Raw genomic sequence first — 20,537 nt, forward strand, 5'->3', positions numbered from 1 at the left:
CAGCAGACCCCCGGGGCACACAGGCAGACATGGCACTGATCTCAGAGCAGTATGTGGCACTCCCTGGAGAGCTATAGTGTGGGAGGGTTTTTTTCCTATCAATGAACACCCCCGCCCCCATCAGCCCACACTAGCATTCATATCTCATGTGCTGTAACTCCCAGGAGCACTGCAGTAGGGAACATGAAGCTGCAGTGAAATTCAGATGAAGGGATTGAAATCATGTGAGGTCCAGGGATAATCATTGTGATTTTTTTTTTTTTTTTTAATTATTATAATATCTATACTTATTCCTATTGTCAGTACAGCTGGTGGTTGGTATGGGTCCAATAGTGTAGTTTCAGTTAAGATTTTTTTATGTGTATAAAATACATGAAATATTAGCAATATACTTTTTTGAAGGAGATATAAAATTAAACTAATATTAATTATATATAATTAATATTGATTATATATAATTATATGATCCACTCTGTGCTCTCGTGCCCATCGCGTCATTCGACGTAGCGTTGATAGTTCCCACGAAAGGGAACGTCTCGGGTTACTGGTGTAACCCTTGTTCCCTGAGTAAGGGAACGAGACGCTACGTCGAATGACGCGATGGGTTCCAGAGGCACGAGAGCACAGAGTGGATCATATTCGACACATGCGCAGTACAATTTTTTCTATATTCTTTACCAGACATCATGTCATCAACGGGACATTCGCTGGGCAGGATCGGAGAAGAAAATAGTGCATCCACCATTGCAACATAGTTCAGAAGATAAACCAAGAGAACAGGAATAAAAAACGATGGAGAAGGCATGCTTCTTAGTTTATTCGTCTAGTTTTGAATCGCTCTTTCCACACTCTTCTTCAACGACTGCACATTATGCACAGTACTGTGCATATTGCCACCTAGTGGACTCTTCTGTCACTGTTGCACACGCAACAGCGGGGTGTGCGGCCGGCCGAAAATTACGTCATGCGGACGGTGCACGAACGCGGGCGCCCGAAGTATACCCGGGGCTTTACATGTACCACCTGACTGCTGCAGATTAATTTCGGCGTTGATTAGTGTTATAGAAATGCATAAGTCCAAGTCTGAGGGTGTGAACAGCTCCAGGTAGAACGTCACAGGTTGCCATCTCTTAAAGGCCCACTGAAGAGTCTTGGAACGTGCAGCATTATTCAGTGTGTTGACGTAATTTCAACTGAAACAGGAAGACAGGGCGGGATATATCAAACAGCCCCGTCCCTTTTTTTAAAATAGCCAACAGTGTTTCGTTTATATATCACAGCTCGGCCAGAGCCGCTGAGCTCGGTAAAGCTTTGGTTTCCTTCTAATCTCTAACCCTTTCTCCTCCTAATCTCCTCTATTTTGCTTTAAAATACAGCATTCTGTGCAGAATTCAAATGGGTCCAATTCATTTTGTGGTCTGTGTCGACTCGAATATGATCCACTCTGTGATCTCGTGCCTTTGGACCGGAGCAGACTGCTCACGCTGCGGCGGTTCACGTGACACTAACGCGAAAACGGACTTCATTCGCGTCAATGGAAAGCATATTGACACTGTCTGAATCGTTCTCTATTCTCTATATAGTGCACTATGTGCTATTTACCATGTAGAAATTAGTAAATGTATGAACAAATGACCGATTTCAGCCGCAGCTTCAGTGTCTGTTGATAGTGTAGGAGGGAGAGAGCATTTGATTGGAAAGAAGATTTGATGAGAAGCTGATGTGATGTCATGAAAATCCGTGATCCATTTCAGCGGAAGTGAGAGACTGTAAGTTTCGAATGCTCATATCTCCTAAATGCGAATTTTGTCATAGATTTGGAACAAACCAGCTTATTCATAGCATTAAGGCTAACATATTAATACTAGAAGCTAAAAAACTTAAATTTTGATTTCAGGGGGACTTTAATTACAGTAGTTACAGAATGGCATGAAAGCAGCATAAGCTTGTTGTTTTGGTTCAGGAGGAATTGTAAAAGGTGGCTGCTGTTTGTTTGTGGCACTTGGTGACTGTCTGTCTACAACTCTGTACAGCTCTTACGGAAAGCTGTGACGATGTGAAGTGTGATGAGCAGGGTGTGCGGAGGTATGCAAATACATATGTTGACAGGCAGGTAGAACATCCTATCCTATTCGGTCTGAATATGGACGAACATTTTTTTTTTTGGTCCTGAGACTTCCACAGAAGATATATGTATATTTTATGTACATTACACCACATCTGTTATTGATTGCTATCAGGATGTGAAGAAAGTTTCAACCAGTATAACAAAAAGTGTTTATGAAAAACATCGCCTACCTTATCTTTACGTCTCAGTAGCAAAAATGCAGATAGATTTGGGAAGTTTGATTCATTTCATTGAATCAGTTACTTCAAACTTTTTCAGTATCAGTTCAAAACACTGATTAAATTTTTTTTTTGTATATATTTTAGTAAATATAAACATCTAAAACCAAACAGTGAAATTAATTAAATGAAATTAGCTCGTTTCAATCAAATAATAATGAAAGTTAATTGTACTAAATAGAAAAAAGCCTCAAAATTGCATTGTAGTAAGTTCAACTTAATATGATTGAGTTGAGCTGCAGCCAATTTCTAATTCCCAGCATGCTTTGCGTCAGACTGTATAAATAAATGTTAAAATTAAGTGTTATTTTGTGCGTTTTTGCACAAGATTAACATAGGGAGGTAATATTTAATGTTGTGTTATGATTTACAGGGGGTTCTGTTATGTTAGTTTTATAGGGTTACCACTGTGGTGAAGAGCAGAGCCTGTGGTTATGTTGAGGATAGGTTGCAAAACTTTTAAGACTCTGTTTGATTATATACAAGCAAGTATATAATGACAGTCTCTTTGATAGTTATAATAGCATGTGTCATTTGCTATCTAACATTTAACTAAGACCTGAATGTAATGTGTATGTAAATGAACTGTATGTAATTAACATTATGATGAGTTGGAGGAGGCTGAAAACTGTGGGAGCGAAGGGATGCCGGAGACGGGATTGTTAATGACAGACACCTGTGCTCCGCTTCCATGGCTCTCGGCCCCACCCCACTTGTCACAAAAATTTTAAGTTCTGCTAACTTAAAAAAAAAGAGAGAGTTAGTTTACTTAAAAAACTAAAAAGTTTCCTCAAATATTTTGTGTATTCTGAACTTATAGAGTTAGTGTACTGTTATTTTAATGCAAATGAATACTATGATTAAATATGTTAAATTAGATTTTTACTAAATGTTGAATCTTGTCAAGTAGACTACTTCTAAATTATGATTATTGTTTCTATTGACTGAAAATAATAATACATAATATAGAACATTGAGATGAAACCCTGAAAAAATTTCAGGATAATTATATAATTGTAATAACCATACCTTTCAAAAGTAGCCAGTAAAATCACATGATCCTTCAGAAATCATTCTAATATGATGATTTGATGCTCAAGAAACATTTCTTATTATAATCAATGTTGAAAACAGTTGTGCTGCTTAATATTTTTGTGGAAACCGTGATACTTACTTTTTCCTGATTTTTGATCAATAGGACAGCATTTATTTGAAATAGAAATCTTTTGTAACATAAATGTCTTTACTTTCACTTTTGATCACTTTAATGCATCCTTGCTGAATAAAAGTACTAATTTCTATCAAAAACACATATATACATAACATTTTAAAACATGTAAGAATTACACAAGGAATAAACTAACTATTGTAATATTGGTGCATATGAATACTAATGAATACAATATTAAGCAAGATATTTTACTATTTTTATTTGTCAAATAGAATACTTCTAAATTATGATTATAATTTATTGTGATAGAAAATAATCATACTTCAAAAGAATACTACTTAGTTAATCTATAAATACTGACAATTATCTGATCAATCAGATGAGGTATCAAATCAGGATATAGTTTCTCAGCTACACTGCTCAGCTCTACTGGAAAAATCACAACTAATCTAGCTGGTTAAGCAGTCGGCAGAGGTGTGGTTGACTTGACAAAGGAACACAGCACTACAGCACAACAGTATGTGAAATAGCTGAGAGCCCTAGAGGTCTAGCACCATGTTTCTTCAGAACACCACAAATTAGTTTTAGCGCACGCAAGCAACTGCTGTACCTCCACCCCGGTCTCATAGGCAGATCCATCTAGCAGTGTGACTTTCACAGGTACTGTCTTTGGTCTTTTGGAGGATTTCTGCGGAGATCTGGACATCCTACTTGGCGTTTTCTCCGACGAATCATCCGTGTCTCTATGCTCATCCGACATCTTTGAATCGTGATCCTGAATTCAAGTAATCAAAAAGCATAATTTAAAAAAAAAAAAAACAGTTTTCCTGGGTACAAACAAATATAGTCTGAAATCATGGTGTAGCGTTCAAAAGCAATGCATGAACGGATGTTTTATGAATGAATTTCAAATGATAGAAAGTTGCATGGCATTGTCAAACGTATTACAAGGCATGATATTTTAATAAATTATACATCATAGGCTTACCATATAACCTCCGTCTGCTGTATTCTTTGTGGTTGAACTTCTCTCTGACATAGCAATCACTTGCAGTCCTAAAGTAATAAAAAAAAAGATTGACCAACTCATTAAACAGATTAAACTTTCCTCACGCTCGACATTTTAATTTCATATTCACTTCTTTATAGGCCTAACAGGCTAATAAACATACTTTAATGAACATGTACATACTGTATATTTGACCATTGTCAACATAGTGGTATTTCAGTATATTGAAGAGTTTTTTATTCTTAAAACAAGAATCTTCTGTCTTCCACAAAATGAACAAAGCCCTATAGGTTTGGAACAACATGAGATTATTGAATAATTTTCATTTTAGGTGAACTACCCCTTTAATGTGATTTGATAGAAGAAGAACAAACGCATCTGTTGGTTTATCTAATGAGCCATGCTGCGGCATGTTCATGTGTGCTGCAGAGCGAATGTTTCATAGTTAGTCACCAAATGACCAGTACAGAGTCTCTTTACTGAATCAATGCCTGCAAGAGAGGACATCGGTGACTTATAGCGCAGGAAATGTGTTCATTGACACATATTGATGAGAAACGACTAAAACATTGATCTCATATTAATAAATTAACAAGCTGCGATACACAGTTTGAGTACACACATTTACTATGTTGAAATGAAGCACTTAATGAAATGAGTAAACATGAGCATTTTATTTATTGCCCATGCTATTTTCCTTTCTCTGGAACAGAAATCTTGGTAAAATAAGACTGACGGACGTAAAAGCTTAAAACCTGACTAAATGTACAATCCTTTTTTAGCAAATAAACTTCTCAGTGTTTAATGGTGTTGAGGTGTCGCAGCTTGACAGTTTGATACCACTGTGAATATGCTAATCGCCTTCATTTCCATCTCATTCACTTGCACCACTGTGCTACTAAAAGCCCCAAACATCTCCCCCATAGAAAATCTCCAAATATCACTCAATAAAAGCATTGCAGTTACAACAAACAAAGCTCCTCATATGGCCATGCTAATTTTCATCGTTCGCTCTTTACGTATTATCCTCTAAATGTAGCCGTGATTCAGTCAGAAGACAAACAGCCGGTCCATTAAATGGCTAATCTATACATTTAACTCTGGTCGCTGACTTATGTCTTTTACCAATTAACCGATTTTAACTGAAACTCTGCAGTTTGCCTTAATGGAGGGCTTAATGCTTTAATTATTTTAGCTGAACTGTTACGGCCTTGAGGGTTTAAGCTTGATGTTTTTAGAGGACACGAAATTATAGGGAGAAGATCAGGTTCAGGAAACAGTCAGATTTAAACTGTCCATGTGAGCTTATTGCTATGGCCATGACATTTCTATAGATGCTGACAAGAGAGAATGTAGACTGATAAAATATGATGAAGTATCTAGAAATGTGAAGATGAAAAATAAATTGTAAAAATGTTAAAGACCCTGAGTTTTGTGACTCTTGGTCCATCTCTGTTAGCTTTAAAGCCATCTATATCATTCCAAAGTGGGGCACTATACATGAACAAAATGCCAGTTTTGCCATTCATTTAATTCTGCACCCACTTTAAAATAACATTACCGAGCACATACAGTATTTCTAACAGGCCACCTCTACTGTAAAAACAGGAAAATGGTAGTGCTGTAAAAGCACTGTAAAATACATGACACCCAATCACATTAAATCATCTTTTGCAGTCTAAACTGACTGCATCCACACAAGCAGCGTGCATATGATAGGTTGCGTGCAGAGTATGCTGCCTTAGCGCTACATTACTGCTGTTATCGACCTTGTACCTTTGAAAAAGTGGGAATTTAGCATTTACTAGCATGACAAACAAATATAGACACAGACTGTGCATTGAGATCAATTTAAGACAAACTCTTTTCGATACAAAAAAATACCCAATGTGGGTTCTTGTTTTTAATGTTGATAATATATTATATGAGCAAGAATGCAAATTTTCACTAAAATCCACATGATTGCAAATGCGACATTTTATTTTTACAACAAAAAGGTAATATTCAGTGATGTACATACATAACACAGTATTGTTTGCTCTGTTTTGAAAAGAAAAAATAGTTCCAATGAAAGCAGCAGCAGAGCGGTGTTTCGTTAGTGAACGAATCTGCGGTTTTGAACAAATCGGTAGAGTCAATGATTCAATGACCCATTCATAAATACAGCCACTTGATTTGTTACTGAATAAATGAATAACTCGATGACTCTCTCATTAAAGGGTTAGTTCACCCAAAAATGAGATTTCTTTCATTAATTACTCACCCTCATGTCGTTCCACACCTGTAAGACCTTCGTATTTGGAACACAAATTAAGATATTTTTGGATGAAATCAATTATCCTCCATTGAAAGCAATAAAATTACCACATTCAAGGTTCAGAAAAGTACTAAAAACATGGTTAAAATTGTCAACATGACTATAGTGGTTCAACCTTAAGCGATGAGAATACTTATTGTGCACAAATACAAAACAAAAATAATGACTTTATTCAATAAATTCATCTCTCCCGTCATTCTTCTATGCTATTTTTGTTGCAGCGCTTCCAGGTTATACGTCCAAATGGCGGCTCAGTATTGGCAGACGCCTCTTAACGTGAGCAGCACGACGCATGCGTGTGATGCTGATGCAGGAGCCGGCCAATAATGATCCGGCATTCGGATGTAAACACGGAAAAGCAGCACTGTGCCAACTGTGTAACAGACTGACAAGGAAGAGGACCAATTATTGAATTAAGTTGTTATGTTTGCGCACAAAAAGTATTCTTGTCACTTCATATCATTAAGGTTGAACCACTGCAGTCACATTGACTATTTTAACAATGTTTTTGGACATCGAATGTCGTTGCTTTCAATGGAGGATAAAAAACCTTTCTGGTTTCATCAAAAATATCTTAATTTGTGTTCTGAAGATGAAAGAAGGTCTTACAGGTGTGGAACGACATGAGGGTGAGTAATTAATGACATTATTTTCATTTTTGGGTTAACTAACTCTTTAAGACAGTGTTTTGCCCCCACCTACTGGCGGTTTTAAATTTAACATTTAAAAATATTACTTCATTTGTACCATTTTTTCATATTTCTCGATTGAACATTTTTTAACATTATCTCATAACATTAGCCTATTTGTGCCATTGTAATTGAATTCATGCCACCTCTGAGCAGCATTAAACAGTGTGTAAATGCATCTAGATGCAGCTTGTGCCACTGCAGTGCCAAGATAGCTTTTGTTGATGATTGCATTTGATTAAAATCATTGATTTAGTTTAACTTATTGCTTTTTTTATTATATCAATAATTAAATTAATGGAATTTGGAATATAAAACATGACACACAATTAATAGGGTTAGAAAAACTTAATAGGGTTAGAAAAAATGTACCTAAAAATCCATTTAAGGATGATAATGAACTCCTAAAAGTTGACAAGATTCAGTTTTAGTGCATTACACATTTAAAGTCTGCATGAAACAGAAATTGCAATAGTCTTTTCTTCCCTATTGTGACATCAGAGTGAAACGGCTTCACAAATGAGGATTTTTGGGGGGAATTGGTTTGACGGTTGGATGATTGTAGTTTGCTATTGGTCAATCTCATGTGAGTGACAGGTTGTCCCGCCTTTGCGCCAGTAAACATGACATCAGAGAAGAGATGTTGTGAGAGGGAGGGAAAGTTATTTGGATTAAAGGTTACAAGGGCATATGCATTTTTAAAATTCATGGTGATTTCATGGTGACTTCAAAATTTACAGACTTTCTCTTCTGGAAAAAGGGAGCAAAAATATTGATGACTCATCCTGCACAACACAGAATTTTGTCCAATCAAATGCTCTCTAGAAGATGAATGCCCCTCCCCCTAAAACCATTTGCTACCAACTATTAAAATATCGAATCATGGTTAATTTTATATGCCCCACCCACACTTCCTGTTTCACCAGCAAATGCATTAACACAAAAGACAAAACTGCACTCGTCAAGCCATTTCAAATGGCCCCTTAACGCTAATGTGATGAAAAGAGCTTTTCAAAATCAGTGTTAAAAACTTCTAGTGTTAAAACACATTATCTACTCAAAATGAGATGAGCCAAATGAAATGGCAGCTACAGAAATGTATGAAGAACCAGAATAGTCACGTTTGGTCTCCCAGCTCCTTCTCTTTCAGTTAAAGTGTCTTCGGATCAATATATTGACGAGGCCTTTTACTGGGCTAAGAAGGTCAGTTTATAGTCTAGAAATTATGTGCCTCCATCAATGGATAGTCGTCAATGTTACCACAAATCAATGTTTTAATGTTTGACTAAAATTATAATAATCATACTATAAAAAATATGACTGTATTTAAACCAATAATGTGTGTATGTGTGTGTATACTGCCACAAGACTCAACACAAACTAAAGAGTTTGAACCTTAGACATACACTGAAGGCTCATAAGCTAACGGCTTAACAAAACAATCCTGCCTCTGCAGAGGTCTCAGTCAGCCCTGCTTGAGCTCAGAAAACAGCATACGCTTTAATGTGACCATAGCACAACAGCCTGAAGAAAACGACTAGGAATAAGTAAAATAACGTAACACACTAACACAAGAATGCAACTAAACGAAGAGGAGACACACCTAATTAAATAGCACAATTCACCTAGAGCTAATGTAATGAAATGTGAGCCATTTCATTATAGCTATAGTCTAAATGTTACAAGGCATTGATTTCATTTTCAGTGCAGAAATACTGAGACATACTACACTCTTAGAACAAAACGTTCAGCGGGTTTCAATATAACACCATATGGTTCTTGACTCAGTTTTAAAGAACCTTTTATGCCAAAAAGGCTCTAAATAATGCTCTAAATAAAAAGCTCTTCTATATATTCATAAAATTTAATCAAAATAAAAAATGAATTAAAAATAAATCCATAAAATGAAAAATTCTATATATGAAGCATCAGACAGAAAAAGGGTTAGTTCACCCAAAAATGAAAATTCTGTCATTAATTACTCACCCTCATGTCGTTCCACACTTGTAAGACCTTCGTTCATCTTCAGAACAAAAATTAAGATATTTTTGATGAAATCCATGAGCTTTCTGGCCTCTGATAGACTGCAACGCAATTACCACAGAAAGGTAGTAAAGACATCGTTAAAATAGTCCACATGACTACAGTGGTTCAACCTTAATGTTATGACGCAAAGAGAATACTTTTTTGCTCAAAAACAAAAATAACGACTTTAACGACTTCTTTTCCATGTCGACGCATGTTTTTTTTTTTTTTTTTTTGTGCAGAAAGTATTCTTGTTGCTTCATAACATTAAGGTTCAAGCATTATGGTCACGTGGACTATTTTAACAATGACTTTACTACCTTTCTGGACCTAGAAAGTGGTAATTGTGTTGCTTTCTATGGGGGATCAGAAAGCTCTCAGAATTCATCAAAAATATCTTAATTTGTGTACTGAAGATGAGGTGTGAGTAATTAATGATAGAATTTTCATTTTCAGTGAACAAACCCATTAATGTTCCATATAGAAACTATACTTCTAAGAGTGTTGAAGAAATCATCAATTCAACTTATGAATACGTTTAAACCTTTTATTTATGGTTAAATATCTCCTGTAAATCATTTTCAAATCTTGGATAGATCAGCAGACTTGATGATCTGACTGGCATGTTATTGAAATATTATTTTTAATTTCACAAAAGTTAAAAAAAAATATGCTAATTCTAATAATAACAGTCTCAGTTCTGTTTAACACTTTAATCATGTTTCAATTCATTCCACAGATTTTAACTCAAAACTGTCCAAAAAATTAAAATCCACATATGTATATATATTATTATTAATATTACAGTACATTTACTTTTGGCAAATATAAATAATACTTTTACTAAATGATGGCAGGTAGATTTGTTACAATTGCCTGAGATTCCATCTCATAAAATTACTCTGATTCTGATCATGCATTCATTAAAGGGGGGTGTAATGCTATTTCATGCATTCTGACTTGTTTACACTGTTAAAGAGTTGGATTATCATGGTAAATATGGCCAAAGTTTCAAAAGACGTGTTGGACTTATGATGTATTTCTGTGCCAAAAATACTTTTTTTTTGAGTATGGGGCTGTGTGACGTAAACGGGGGTGGAATTCCTTGAACGGGCACTTCTCCCGGAAGAGCGCACATGCACACGTCGACCAGAGCGAGAGAGCAAGAGCACGCCCATCAACGCGCATTCGGCTTTATGGAAGTCGTCGGCAGCGCTGCACATATCACAGGACTTCACAAAATCAACAATGTCACCAAAGAAGTGTGTTTTTGGTTGTGAGGGAAAGATAACCTTGCTTCCCAAAGAGCCCAGTGGAGCTGAGAGTTTTGTGCTCACGCATTACATTGATGCGCTCTTGATATTTGTTATTAAAATAACCATAGAAACTGATAGTTGCAATCACTTTTTTATTGGTTAAAATGAATGGAGAATCTCTCGTGTTTTCCGTGGCTGCTCGAGCCCTCAGGATCAGCGCTTATGGTTTCATAAACAAGGCCCAGTTCTACGCTGGATTTACAGATCATTTGAAACTGAAAGATGGAGCGGTCACAGCGATAATGATCCCGGTTATGAGTCGGAACCGCAGGTGGTGAGTAAAACTGCTTCAAATGTCTTTTTTTTTCGCAATAGGTGCCTAAGTGCATATAATGTAAATGACACAAACGTAGTGAATTCATAAATTCATTATTCATCATTCACTACACACTATATTCATTATAGTGATTCAAAAGTTATCCATGGATAACACGATGGTGTATTGCGTGTGTTTAAATATATTTGTTTAGCTGACCATATAGCTTGCAGCCAATCTCTACACAAAAGCTGCACGTGCACATGACTCTTTAGCTCCGCTCACACGGCACGCCTCCAGGCGCTCGGCTGTTTTCGGAAAGACTCAGTACAGCGTATGTATCTTTTGTAAATATAATAAAACTAAAGACTTTTCGGCGATATGATGGATGCTATACCACTCTATTGGTACTCAAGATTAACATGAGATTGGCGGAAACTGTGTGTGATACCCCCCCTTTAATAAGACAAAGATAATGTATTCTTCTTCAAACATATGGGAAGCTTCTGAAGAAATACTAAGACCGGTGGAGGGGAGACAGAGGTGCATTCAGAAAGACAAAGAGAGAACACTTCCTTAAAAATGCCAACCAAATTACTGCTACCTAATAAGTGAGACTTTAATTCCTCTGTATAATTACATCTTCCTTGTAAACAGATGACGGATAATGTGGCATTAGGAACCGTAGTGTTGAAAAGCCAAGATTAACATTCTACATCCAGATGCTTATATTGGGATTTAATGCTGTCGAGTTTTGAAACACACACACGGCAATTTGCACAACAAGAAACTGGGGAGATTAAAAAGACCAATAACCAAGCACTTCAGAAGACGACAGCGTGTGGATGTATACGAGTGCTAAAAACTCCCAGAGAGAAATATTCAGGAAACTGCAGCTCTTGGAAAGAGCAAGAGATGAATTGCAGAACATCTGGCCCACCGTCCCTTGTTCCTACCATTCAGAAATCTACAGAACCACCTCGGCTCAAATGCTACACAAACGCCGACACATCTTGACTGTAATAGGTCTCTTTTGAGTTCATACACCTGGGACGGTTCCAGGAAAAATCGACTCCCTGTAAAGCACAGCTTTAAATACTTCAGTTCAAAGAATGTAATACAATTGTGATATGCAGCCTTTTTGATGACAGGGGGTTAGCACTGATTGGACTACCATTATTCTGAGATGAATAAATGAGATGTACTTTAGCGTGATTGCTCAGGAAAAGGCAATTTTTGATTGCTAAGGCAAAGGTGCGACACTCAGCCAGTGAGATCATAAGTGCGGTTCAACAAAAATAAATGGTGACCATGCTTTTGCCAAGGAGGATGTGTTCCTTTCCCTAAAAATAACCAACCTCTAACATCAAAAGAAATAACTGATAATGGTTAACAAGAGAGTTATCCAAGTCTTAAAGGGAAAGTTCACCCCAAATTTTAAATTCTGCCAAAATAATTACAGTCAATGAGGTCCAATGTTGTTCTAGACGCCACTGACTGATTGTGTGGACAAAAACAATTGCAACATGCTTCAAAAGTACTGAAGAAATAAGCATTTAGGACAACATGAGGGTGAGTAAATGATGAGAAAATGTTCAATTTGGAGTGAACTTAAGCTAGTTTTGTGTAGGCAGACGACTATCGCCTGTTTCAGGTGCAGATTATTTTGGGCCAAGAACTGCCCACTTAGACAAGAATAGACTGTCTGACTGAGATGAGAAGCAAAAAGTTTCGTTTTGGTTTTGTTGTGCTGTTTAGGGAATCTGAAATAGCACGTTGCCACATTAATGTGTGGAAGAATAATTGTGCAGCGCTGTACATGTGTACACAGCTCTACACAGACTAAATTAGCAGAAATGTGTTGAATTTGTAATCAGCTTATTTCTCAGAGATAAATCAAAATATGCAATTATACTTAGTTTAAGTGCATCAAACAAACATCTTTCAGTGATTTAATGCCAATAACCTGGCAAACTTCAGCATTTTGAGGAAGAACTATTGATTGGATTTGCTAATTGAAACTTAGTACTACCTTAAATACAATGGGGACAGAATGATAGCAACCATAAAGACCCATAAATACAGGCCCAAATCATCACAGGTTTATGGAAAACCCTTCACTCATAATCTTGTAAACATGGGTAAGCAAATACAATGTCGAAATACAATAGCTTTTCATTGAAGAATAATGAGTAAAGGATTACAAGGCAAGATAAAATGTATTGCATTTGCAGAGACGGGGCCTCTCGTTTAATGAAATAACATGCATGAGATTCGTTTCTCTAATGTCATCTGTTTCACCCCCTGATCATTATACATGAATGACTGCTCTGGTCAATACACACCTAATCAGCAGGCTCGGAGAGATAATAAGGAATCCGACATGGGGCGGTTCTGCTTTTGCCCTTTTTTTTCTTTTCTTTTTGTCTAGATGTTTTACCTCTAGGAGTTTATTTTCTTGCAGATGTCAGTGTTAAAATTTACATGTAAAATTATGGATGATAAGATCAATGGGATTTTATATTTGTGTTGACTTGAATAACACGGTTTTTGACAAGCATTGCAAGATTGTACATTAAATTATTCAGCCAATACTACATGGACCATCAGTGAATCACTTTGAAACTAATGGCAGTGGAGATTTGTTTACACGTAAAGGATACTTACATCTCATCTCAGACTTTTCTCATCCAAAAATATCAGAGCCAATCATAGGATATACAATAACTTTACAAAATAGTACGCTGAGACATGTTATAAGACTGCGGAGCAACATTTACGTCTAATATAAAATTAAAGGGATAATTCACCCAAAAAATAAAACTTTTTTTTCTTTACTCAACCTCATGTTGTCCAAAATCTGTATGACTTTCCTTCTTTTACAAAAGATGAAATAGTCATGCTGCAGTCCATGGCAATCAAACACATGACCATTGCTTGTGCTATTTCTGAATGTGTTTCGTTAGCATGTGGCTAAATACCCGGTATACTTCAAACGAAGTTCTTTTTAGTTCTTCGTTTTGGGGTAAAACGAAGTTCGAAATGCGTGACCAGCGATATACTGTAAACGAACATCTGACGCCGCCAACACTGCTGAGAGCGACGGTTAGATTATGTAAATATGTGCCGTGCACTTTCTACTCTAATAAAATAAACACAACAAAAACGAGAAGACAGCAAGCATTTATTACAGAAAGCATAAGAAAAGCATCTAATCATAACAGCATGGTTATGTTAGCACGAGCTCTGCAAATTAGCACTCCAGTCACGTCACGTCTTCATATAGCATTTTATTCAATAAATTGCTTAAAATCAAGCAGCTTTACAGTATCAAACATGAAAAACAGTGCTAGTGCCTCATTTTTTACAAGCACAACTTCATTTTGTACTATAGTGGCTATCCAGTGTATTCATGTTTTCACCCACGGAGATCTTACCTCAACAAACTCAAACACACGAAATGAGTCAGAGAAGACCTCCATGTGAGTGAAGGCAGAGCCTCGGCGCACACCTCCTGTTACGTTATCGTCATAGACCAATGGTAGTACGAAGGTGTTTTGCAGCTGGAGCGAACTTTTCCTGAAAGCCATTTCGAACTTCCAAAAAGAACACAAAACGAACTTCGTTTTGGCCTGATTTTGTTCGAAATGACGCCACATCAGTTTGTTCTTCGATTTCGTTTGAAGTATACCGGGGCCTTTAGCATTGTTGTTCACAGAGACCAGAGCCATGTTGTTATTTTAATTTTTAACCCAAAAATGCATGCAGTCAGTATAATTCATAAACGCATTGTAGCGTCTGGACCAATCAGGCACACAATTATTCATTATATTTAATGAATTACCCATAAACTCACTCTATCAAAGTTCTGTGAACCCATCCCCCTAAAACTGCAACTAGCATATTGGCCATACCTACGTGATCTGATATGTGGTATACAGTTTGTAATGATCCATTTTGAGAGTTATATTTGCTGTGTGAGCTTCTCCTGTATTATTTATGCCTCAGTGTATTGGAATCGTGAGCTTGGCGGCGGGGAGCACGAGCTAATTTGCATTTAAAGGTAAAATCAGCGCATTTTTTCTCCCACCCAAAAAAATAGGCAGTTAAAACATGGTATAATAATAAAAAACCCATGGGGTATTTTGAGCTGAAACTTTACAGACATATTCTGGGGACACCTGAGACTTATATTACATCTCGTAAAAAGCATAATAGGTCATCTTTAATCTACACATGATTACAAATAAGATTTGAGAGCTATAATGGAGCGGAAGACTGACTTAAAGGGGCTCTATGTAAGATTCTTACTTTAATAAAGCATAAAAATGCCCCGATATGTTTGCAGATATTTAGGAAACATACTAAGTTCACCTACTTGTTTCTCAGAAAAACAATGCTACAGCAGATATTCTACTTTGAAAATGTGCGTTCCGTGTTGGAATGTCTGTCTTTGTTTTGGTCGGTGCAAAACCTCGTGCTGCCAGTTTATCCAATAGTATTTCGACATCACAGGTTGCCAGTTGGCGGAAAACACTGCGTATTGTAGCCATGGAAACTAACAAACAAACTGGGTCAGAGAATCAGGCAAAAACGTAAGCGGCGCATTGTTTCATAACTTTAATGGTAAGAATTATTTACAATAAAGACTACAGAAATTAAGGTAACCAATGTAAAATAATACTGAATGTTCTTACCTGAATAAAAACCCAGTTAACCTGAAAAACTTAGGCTGCATCTGAAAACCTAGGTAGCTGTCTTGCTGCCTCGCTGTCTTATAAGAGAATGACTTGTACGGCAGCGTTTGTGCATGAAGGCACCTCACGAAACTGATTTCGGACAGACTTCTGAGGCAGCGTAACAGTTTAATGATCTATAGCAATATAGCGCGAACTTTGGTGAGAACTAAACAAATATTTAATTATTACAGTAGTAATTTCTCTATAGAAATTATATCAAAATTGAAATATGTTGGTCAAAATCATACATTTATACACAAACTGAGCAGCAAATGCAACTTTCGGATGCCATCTTTATTTTTCTAGCTCAACTGTCACAGAATGGAAAGCACAGGATTGTGGGATATCAAAGGCAGCTAAGGATACATCCATGCTTCCTTCAAAAATCGATCTGAGGAAGGTATCTCATGAGACAGGAAGTGAAGCTAACATTTGATTCGGACGTGCCTTGATGCCTTACTACCTTGAAATGTGTCCTCAGAAGGCAGCAATTTTCTTTTTTCGGACGCAGCCTTAGTTTCATAGCTCTCTTTATTCTATTGCATTTATTTGAGCTGTTTATATTTTATTACTTACTTTTACTTGTTTTTTTAATGAAAATGAAACTCTGCATTGAAGAAAAGTAGATTTTTTTGTATATGTTGTCAATTAGAAAGAAAATCGGAATCGGCCAAGAAAATTGCAATCGGTGCATCTCTACTAAAAAGCCTCTGAATCCATCTAAATATATCTATGAACAACAGCATATCAAAACAGATAAATCAACTCATCAGCTTACAGTGTTGAAGTCTCCTCAGCTTTCATTGTCAATTGCGCTCCCTATTGTTGCTGGCAACCGTATGCTGTAAAATCTGGCAACCCGCGTCTTTGAACGAGGGGGCGGGCAAAAACAATATTTTGAATTTGGACTGCAGTACCTATTTTGAACACTGGGTGTCATTCCTACATAAGAGCCCCTTTAAAAATGATCTAAATTTCAGTCTGTTCTTCACACAAACCTATTGTATGCCCTTGAGGAAAGCATGAGTCATATAGACTACATGGAAAAGAGCAGCGTGAACATTCTTCTCAACATCTCCTTTTATGTTCCACAGAAGAAAGTAGGTCAAACAGGTTTGGAACGACATGAGTGAGATGTTTTTCATTGTTTAGCCCTTCAGAAGGTATTGTGAAAATAGCAATTCTGATATTAAAAGTTAAATAATTAATTCCCCTAAGCTCTTAATGAACAGTGGTGATTAGATGCACACTTTGACCTTTGTGTAGTAGCTTTCATGGTGGGTCTGCTCTTTCATCTGAAGTGTTTCCTCCAACTAAAGCACTCACCATGATCAAAACTGCATTTAACACAGATGATGATGGATAATTAAAATGCCCAAACAGAGATCAAGCAGCCTTATCGTGTTGCACTGAGAATTAAATCTGATCAGCAGCTATAATGTTGTTCATGTACATGTAACCATGCCTTTGTTTATCATCAAGTCAGAGGTCAGGTTTGATCGCGGATAATCCAAATGGATCACTGATGCAGTAGAAGATGACTTAGACCTCTACAATAACAGTTAATTAAGAGTGTTTGTTTGTGAATGTGTGTTTGCTTAGATGTAGGCTAACAAATGCTGCAAAATATCTCTGCAGTGTTTATGAGATTATCAAACACAGACATTATGGAACAAGACTGCTGCCTCTGATTTGCTAAAGTTCCCAGTTCTGCCATAATACACATTGGGAGCGCAGTAGTGAGCTGGCACTGCCCCAGGGCCATATGGACATATGGAGAACTGAACCTGATGTAACCAGTGACAAGCCCAACACTTTTTTTTCAGTAGCATGATGCTATCAGAACAGTAACCTTCATCTGCTGAAGCATAACAAACAACTTAGAAGGAAAAAGGAATACGTTGAATAGTACATATATATTGGGAAGACTTTTGTTGCATTTTCTGTGCTGATTTGGTGAAAATATGCAGAATTTTGTGGAATGAATTTTAACCCTATAAAGCCTACTGTTTCATATTTGATACACAAATATCTAATTAGATCAAAATGTTGCTGAAAAAAAAAACGTTGTACACAATCTACTACATGCCTTCTGTTGTCTGATTGATAGTTTATACATTTTTTTTAACAAGTAAAAGCTCTTTTAGTATAATTAAAAAAAAAAATTGCGCTGTTGTCCTTATTACGAGCGCTGGATTACTCTGATCTAGTGTTTTCAATTCATACTTGCAGCCGGAGGGCGCTCTGTGCACCTTCAGTCCACAAATGCCTCAGTGAAGAAAATGTATACCATGTGACATTCCAGGAACTAACAGAGGCTTCCAGAGATCACTAACCATGCAAATAGACACTTTTGAAAGTAATAAGTACACGATTTTGACGATATGTGGCTTATCTGTGTTCTTCATGCCATGTCGGGTATTAATAATAATAGATTATATTTATAATGCAATGCTAATCGAGATAGCTTTTTTCATTGTGCAGAATAGCACAACATAATATGTTTTCTGTCTGATTTTTGATCCGAAGCCACATCACATCACAGAAGGTTATTTAAAACACTCGTATACGTATATTGTACGTTTGGAGCAAAAACATGGTTTTAATCTTTGTGGTGTGCTAAGCTAACATGCTAACAAGCCCAGAGATGCACCTGTTCCGAGCTAATGCAAATAAATCATTTTGAATTGTAAAGCTCACCGATTTTTTTTACATTTTTTTCAAGAAGGGCATTAGATACAGTTTCAAAGAAGGTGAAGTGAGAATTTCTGATGGATAAAGCAAAAAGATGAACTGCATAACAAAAGCAGTTGCTTTAATTACTCTCAAGGACAATATATGCCAGTATATGAATATATCAATAGACTGACATGTTATCATAAGGTTGAAATTGGGGCAGGTCATTTTTTACACTCTTGCCAGTGTCGACCGGGAATACAAATGTCTGCTGCAGTCCAAAACATTTAAAATGTCAAAATGTTCTCAAAATGGTTGCAAATGGCAAGCTAAATGGGAAATGATCTTTTTCCTCCAATTATGGTTTTCTGTAAGGCCAAATCGGCACCAGAGTTAACAGCAGGATGAAGACTTGATTCAAATGTCCTCGACTTATATGTCCTGATCTTCAGTACCACATTCTACCACGATTTATTGTGCTTGCATTATTTTTATCCCATTACTTGCCATTTCATAAGCAGTCTGTCTGTCTATCTCTCTCTATCCTAATTAAAACTAACATTGAAAATGATTATTTTCAAGACACTATTCGAGTACAGGACACTCGCTAAACCAAATGCTTTTATAGCAGCCGTTTTGGAGTGCAGCTCAGGATGCTGGCCTGCTTAGATAAATGCCCCCAAAGCCAGCAAAATGATGGGGAATAATTTCCTGCAAAATGACGGCCGTACTACGCCATTTGTCATCGAGTATCTTCCCCTTCATTCTCTCCCTGCAGCCTTGCTGTTGGAAAATAGATCTACACTTGGCGACCAGTTCTCCGTAGCTCCTAGCACAATCACTCATCTGTAGTGCAATCTGCTATAGGAATCCATCATTTATGGCATAACGCATGCTAGTAGAAGAAAGGCACAAGGCACAGGCTCTAGTAACTCAAGACAAACATGTCAACAGTACGCACAAAACGATTTTATGGAAGTGACAAAATGTACATGAGGAAGAAGTAATGAGGGAAAGCCTCTCTGTATTTTCTCATGCATGAAGACAGGAGCTAAGGTCCAAATCTTTGCTTGCTGCCTACTGCCTACATAGGTGGCATCCTAACAAAAACGGAAATGCAGGAACTTGCAATAATTGATTTTAATAAAGGAGGCACAAAGAGGGATGACACAATATTTGAAAGCAGCATTTCTCTATTTTTGATTCCAAGGCCTCCCATTGTCCAACACAAATAATCGAAGGCCAACACAAAGCCATGCCTCCTTCAAAACATATGAACACACACACACACATCGTATCATTGCATTCATACTGCAAACAATGATTGGAAGAACAGTTTTTGGTCTTGAGACTTTCACAGAACATATATGTACATGTTTTAATATTTAGACTCCTTCTATTATAGATTGCTAACAGGATGTGAAGAGAGTTTCAACCGGTGTAACAAAAAGTGTTAATAAAACAAATTGCCTACCCTACCTTTAAGGTAGTTTTTAAAATATAATTAGATAATAGATTAGATAAGATAATATAGAAAATATAGCAGATTGTACTACAGATTTACAATAAGATACATTAGGCTTTATAGAGTTAAATGGATAGTCCACACAAAAATGAGAATTCTGTCATCATTTACTCATCCAAAATTGTATGACTTTCTTGCATAGATAGGACACATATGCAGAAGGTTTAGCAGAATGTCCAAGCTGCTTTAAGAATGTGAATGGTGAACAAAACTGTCCCTATTTCCCATACATTTTCATTTATAGATATATCCTTTTGCAAAAAGAAATAAAGTCATACAATTTTGAAACATCATTCGGGCGAGTAAATGATGACTTTTTTTCATTTTTGGATTACTCCTTTATTACGGATAAATATCCATAGCACATTGATTGTTACTTATAATTTTCAGTATTGAGTTATATTTATAATCAACATTTCTCTCAAATTGTCCACCATCTTGGATTCATTTTTTCTCTGAGCTCACTGC

At 36.6% G+C, this 20,537-nt stretch overlaps 1 protein-coding gene across 9 annotated transcripts in view; it reads right to left on the reverse strand.

The window, feature by feature from the left end:
• Positions 1–20,537, reverse strand: part of si:dkey-178k16.1 (band 4.1-like protein 1) — a 78,503-nt gene that overhangs the window by 38,649 nt on the left and 19,317 nt on the right. For all 9 annotated transcript variants that reach the window (XR_007182930.1, XM_048177916.1, XM_048177918.1 and 6 more), the window contains exons 2-3: positions 4,506–4,573; positions 4,128–4,292 (exon numbers count right to left, since the gene is read on the reverse strand). Coding sequence is in view for 8 of the 9 variants with exons in the window: in XM_048177916.1 (XP_048033873.1) it covers positions 4,128–4,292; positions 4,506–4,556 (216 nt within the window). In the remaining variant the exon portion in view is untranslated. The remainder of the gene's footprint in view (positions 1–4,127; positions 4,293–4,505; positions 4,574–20,537) is intronic.

Source organism: Megalobrama amblycephala, linkage group LG24 (assembly GCF_018812025.1).
Source record: "Megalobrama amblycephala isolate DHTTF-2021 linkage group LG24, ASM1881202v1, whole genome shotgun sequence".
NCBI classification, from domain to species: Eukaryota; Metazoa; Chordata; class Actinopteri; order Cypriniformes; family Xenocyprididae; genus Megalobrama; species Megalobrama amblycephala.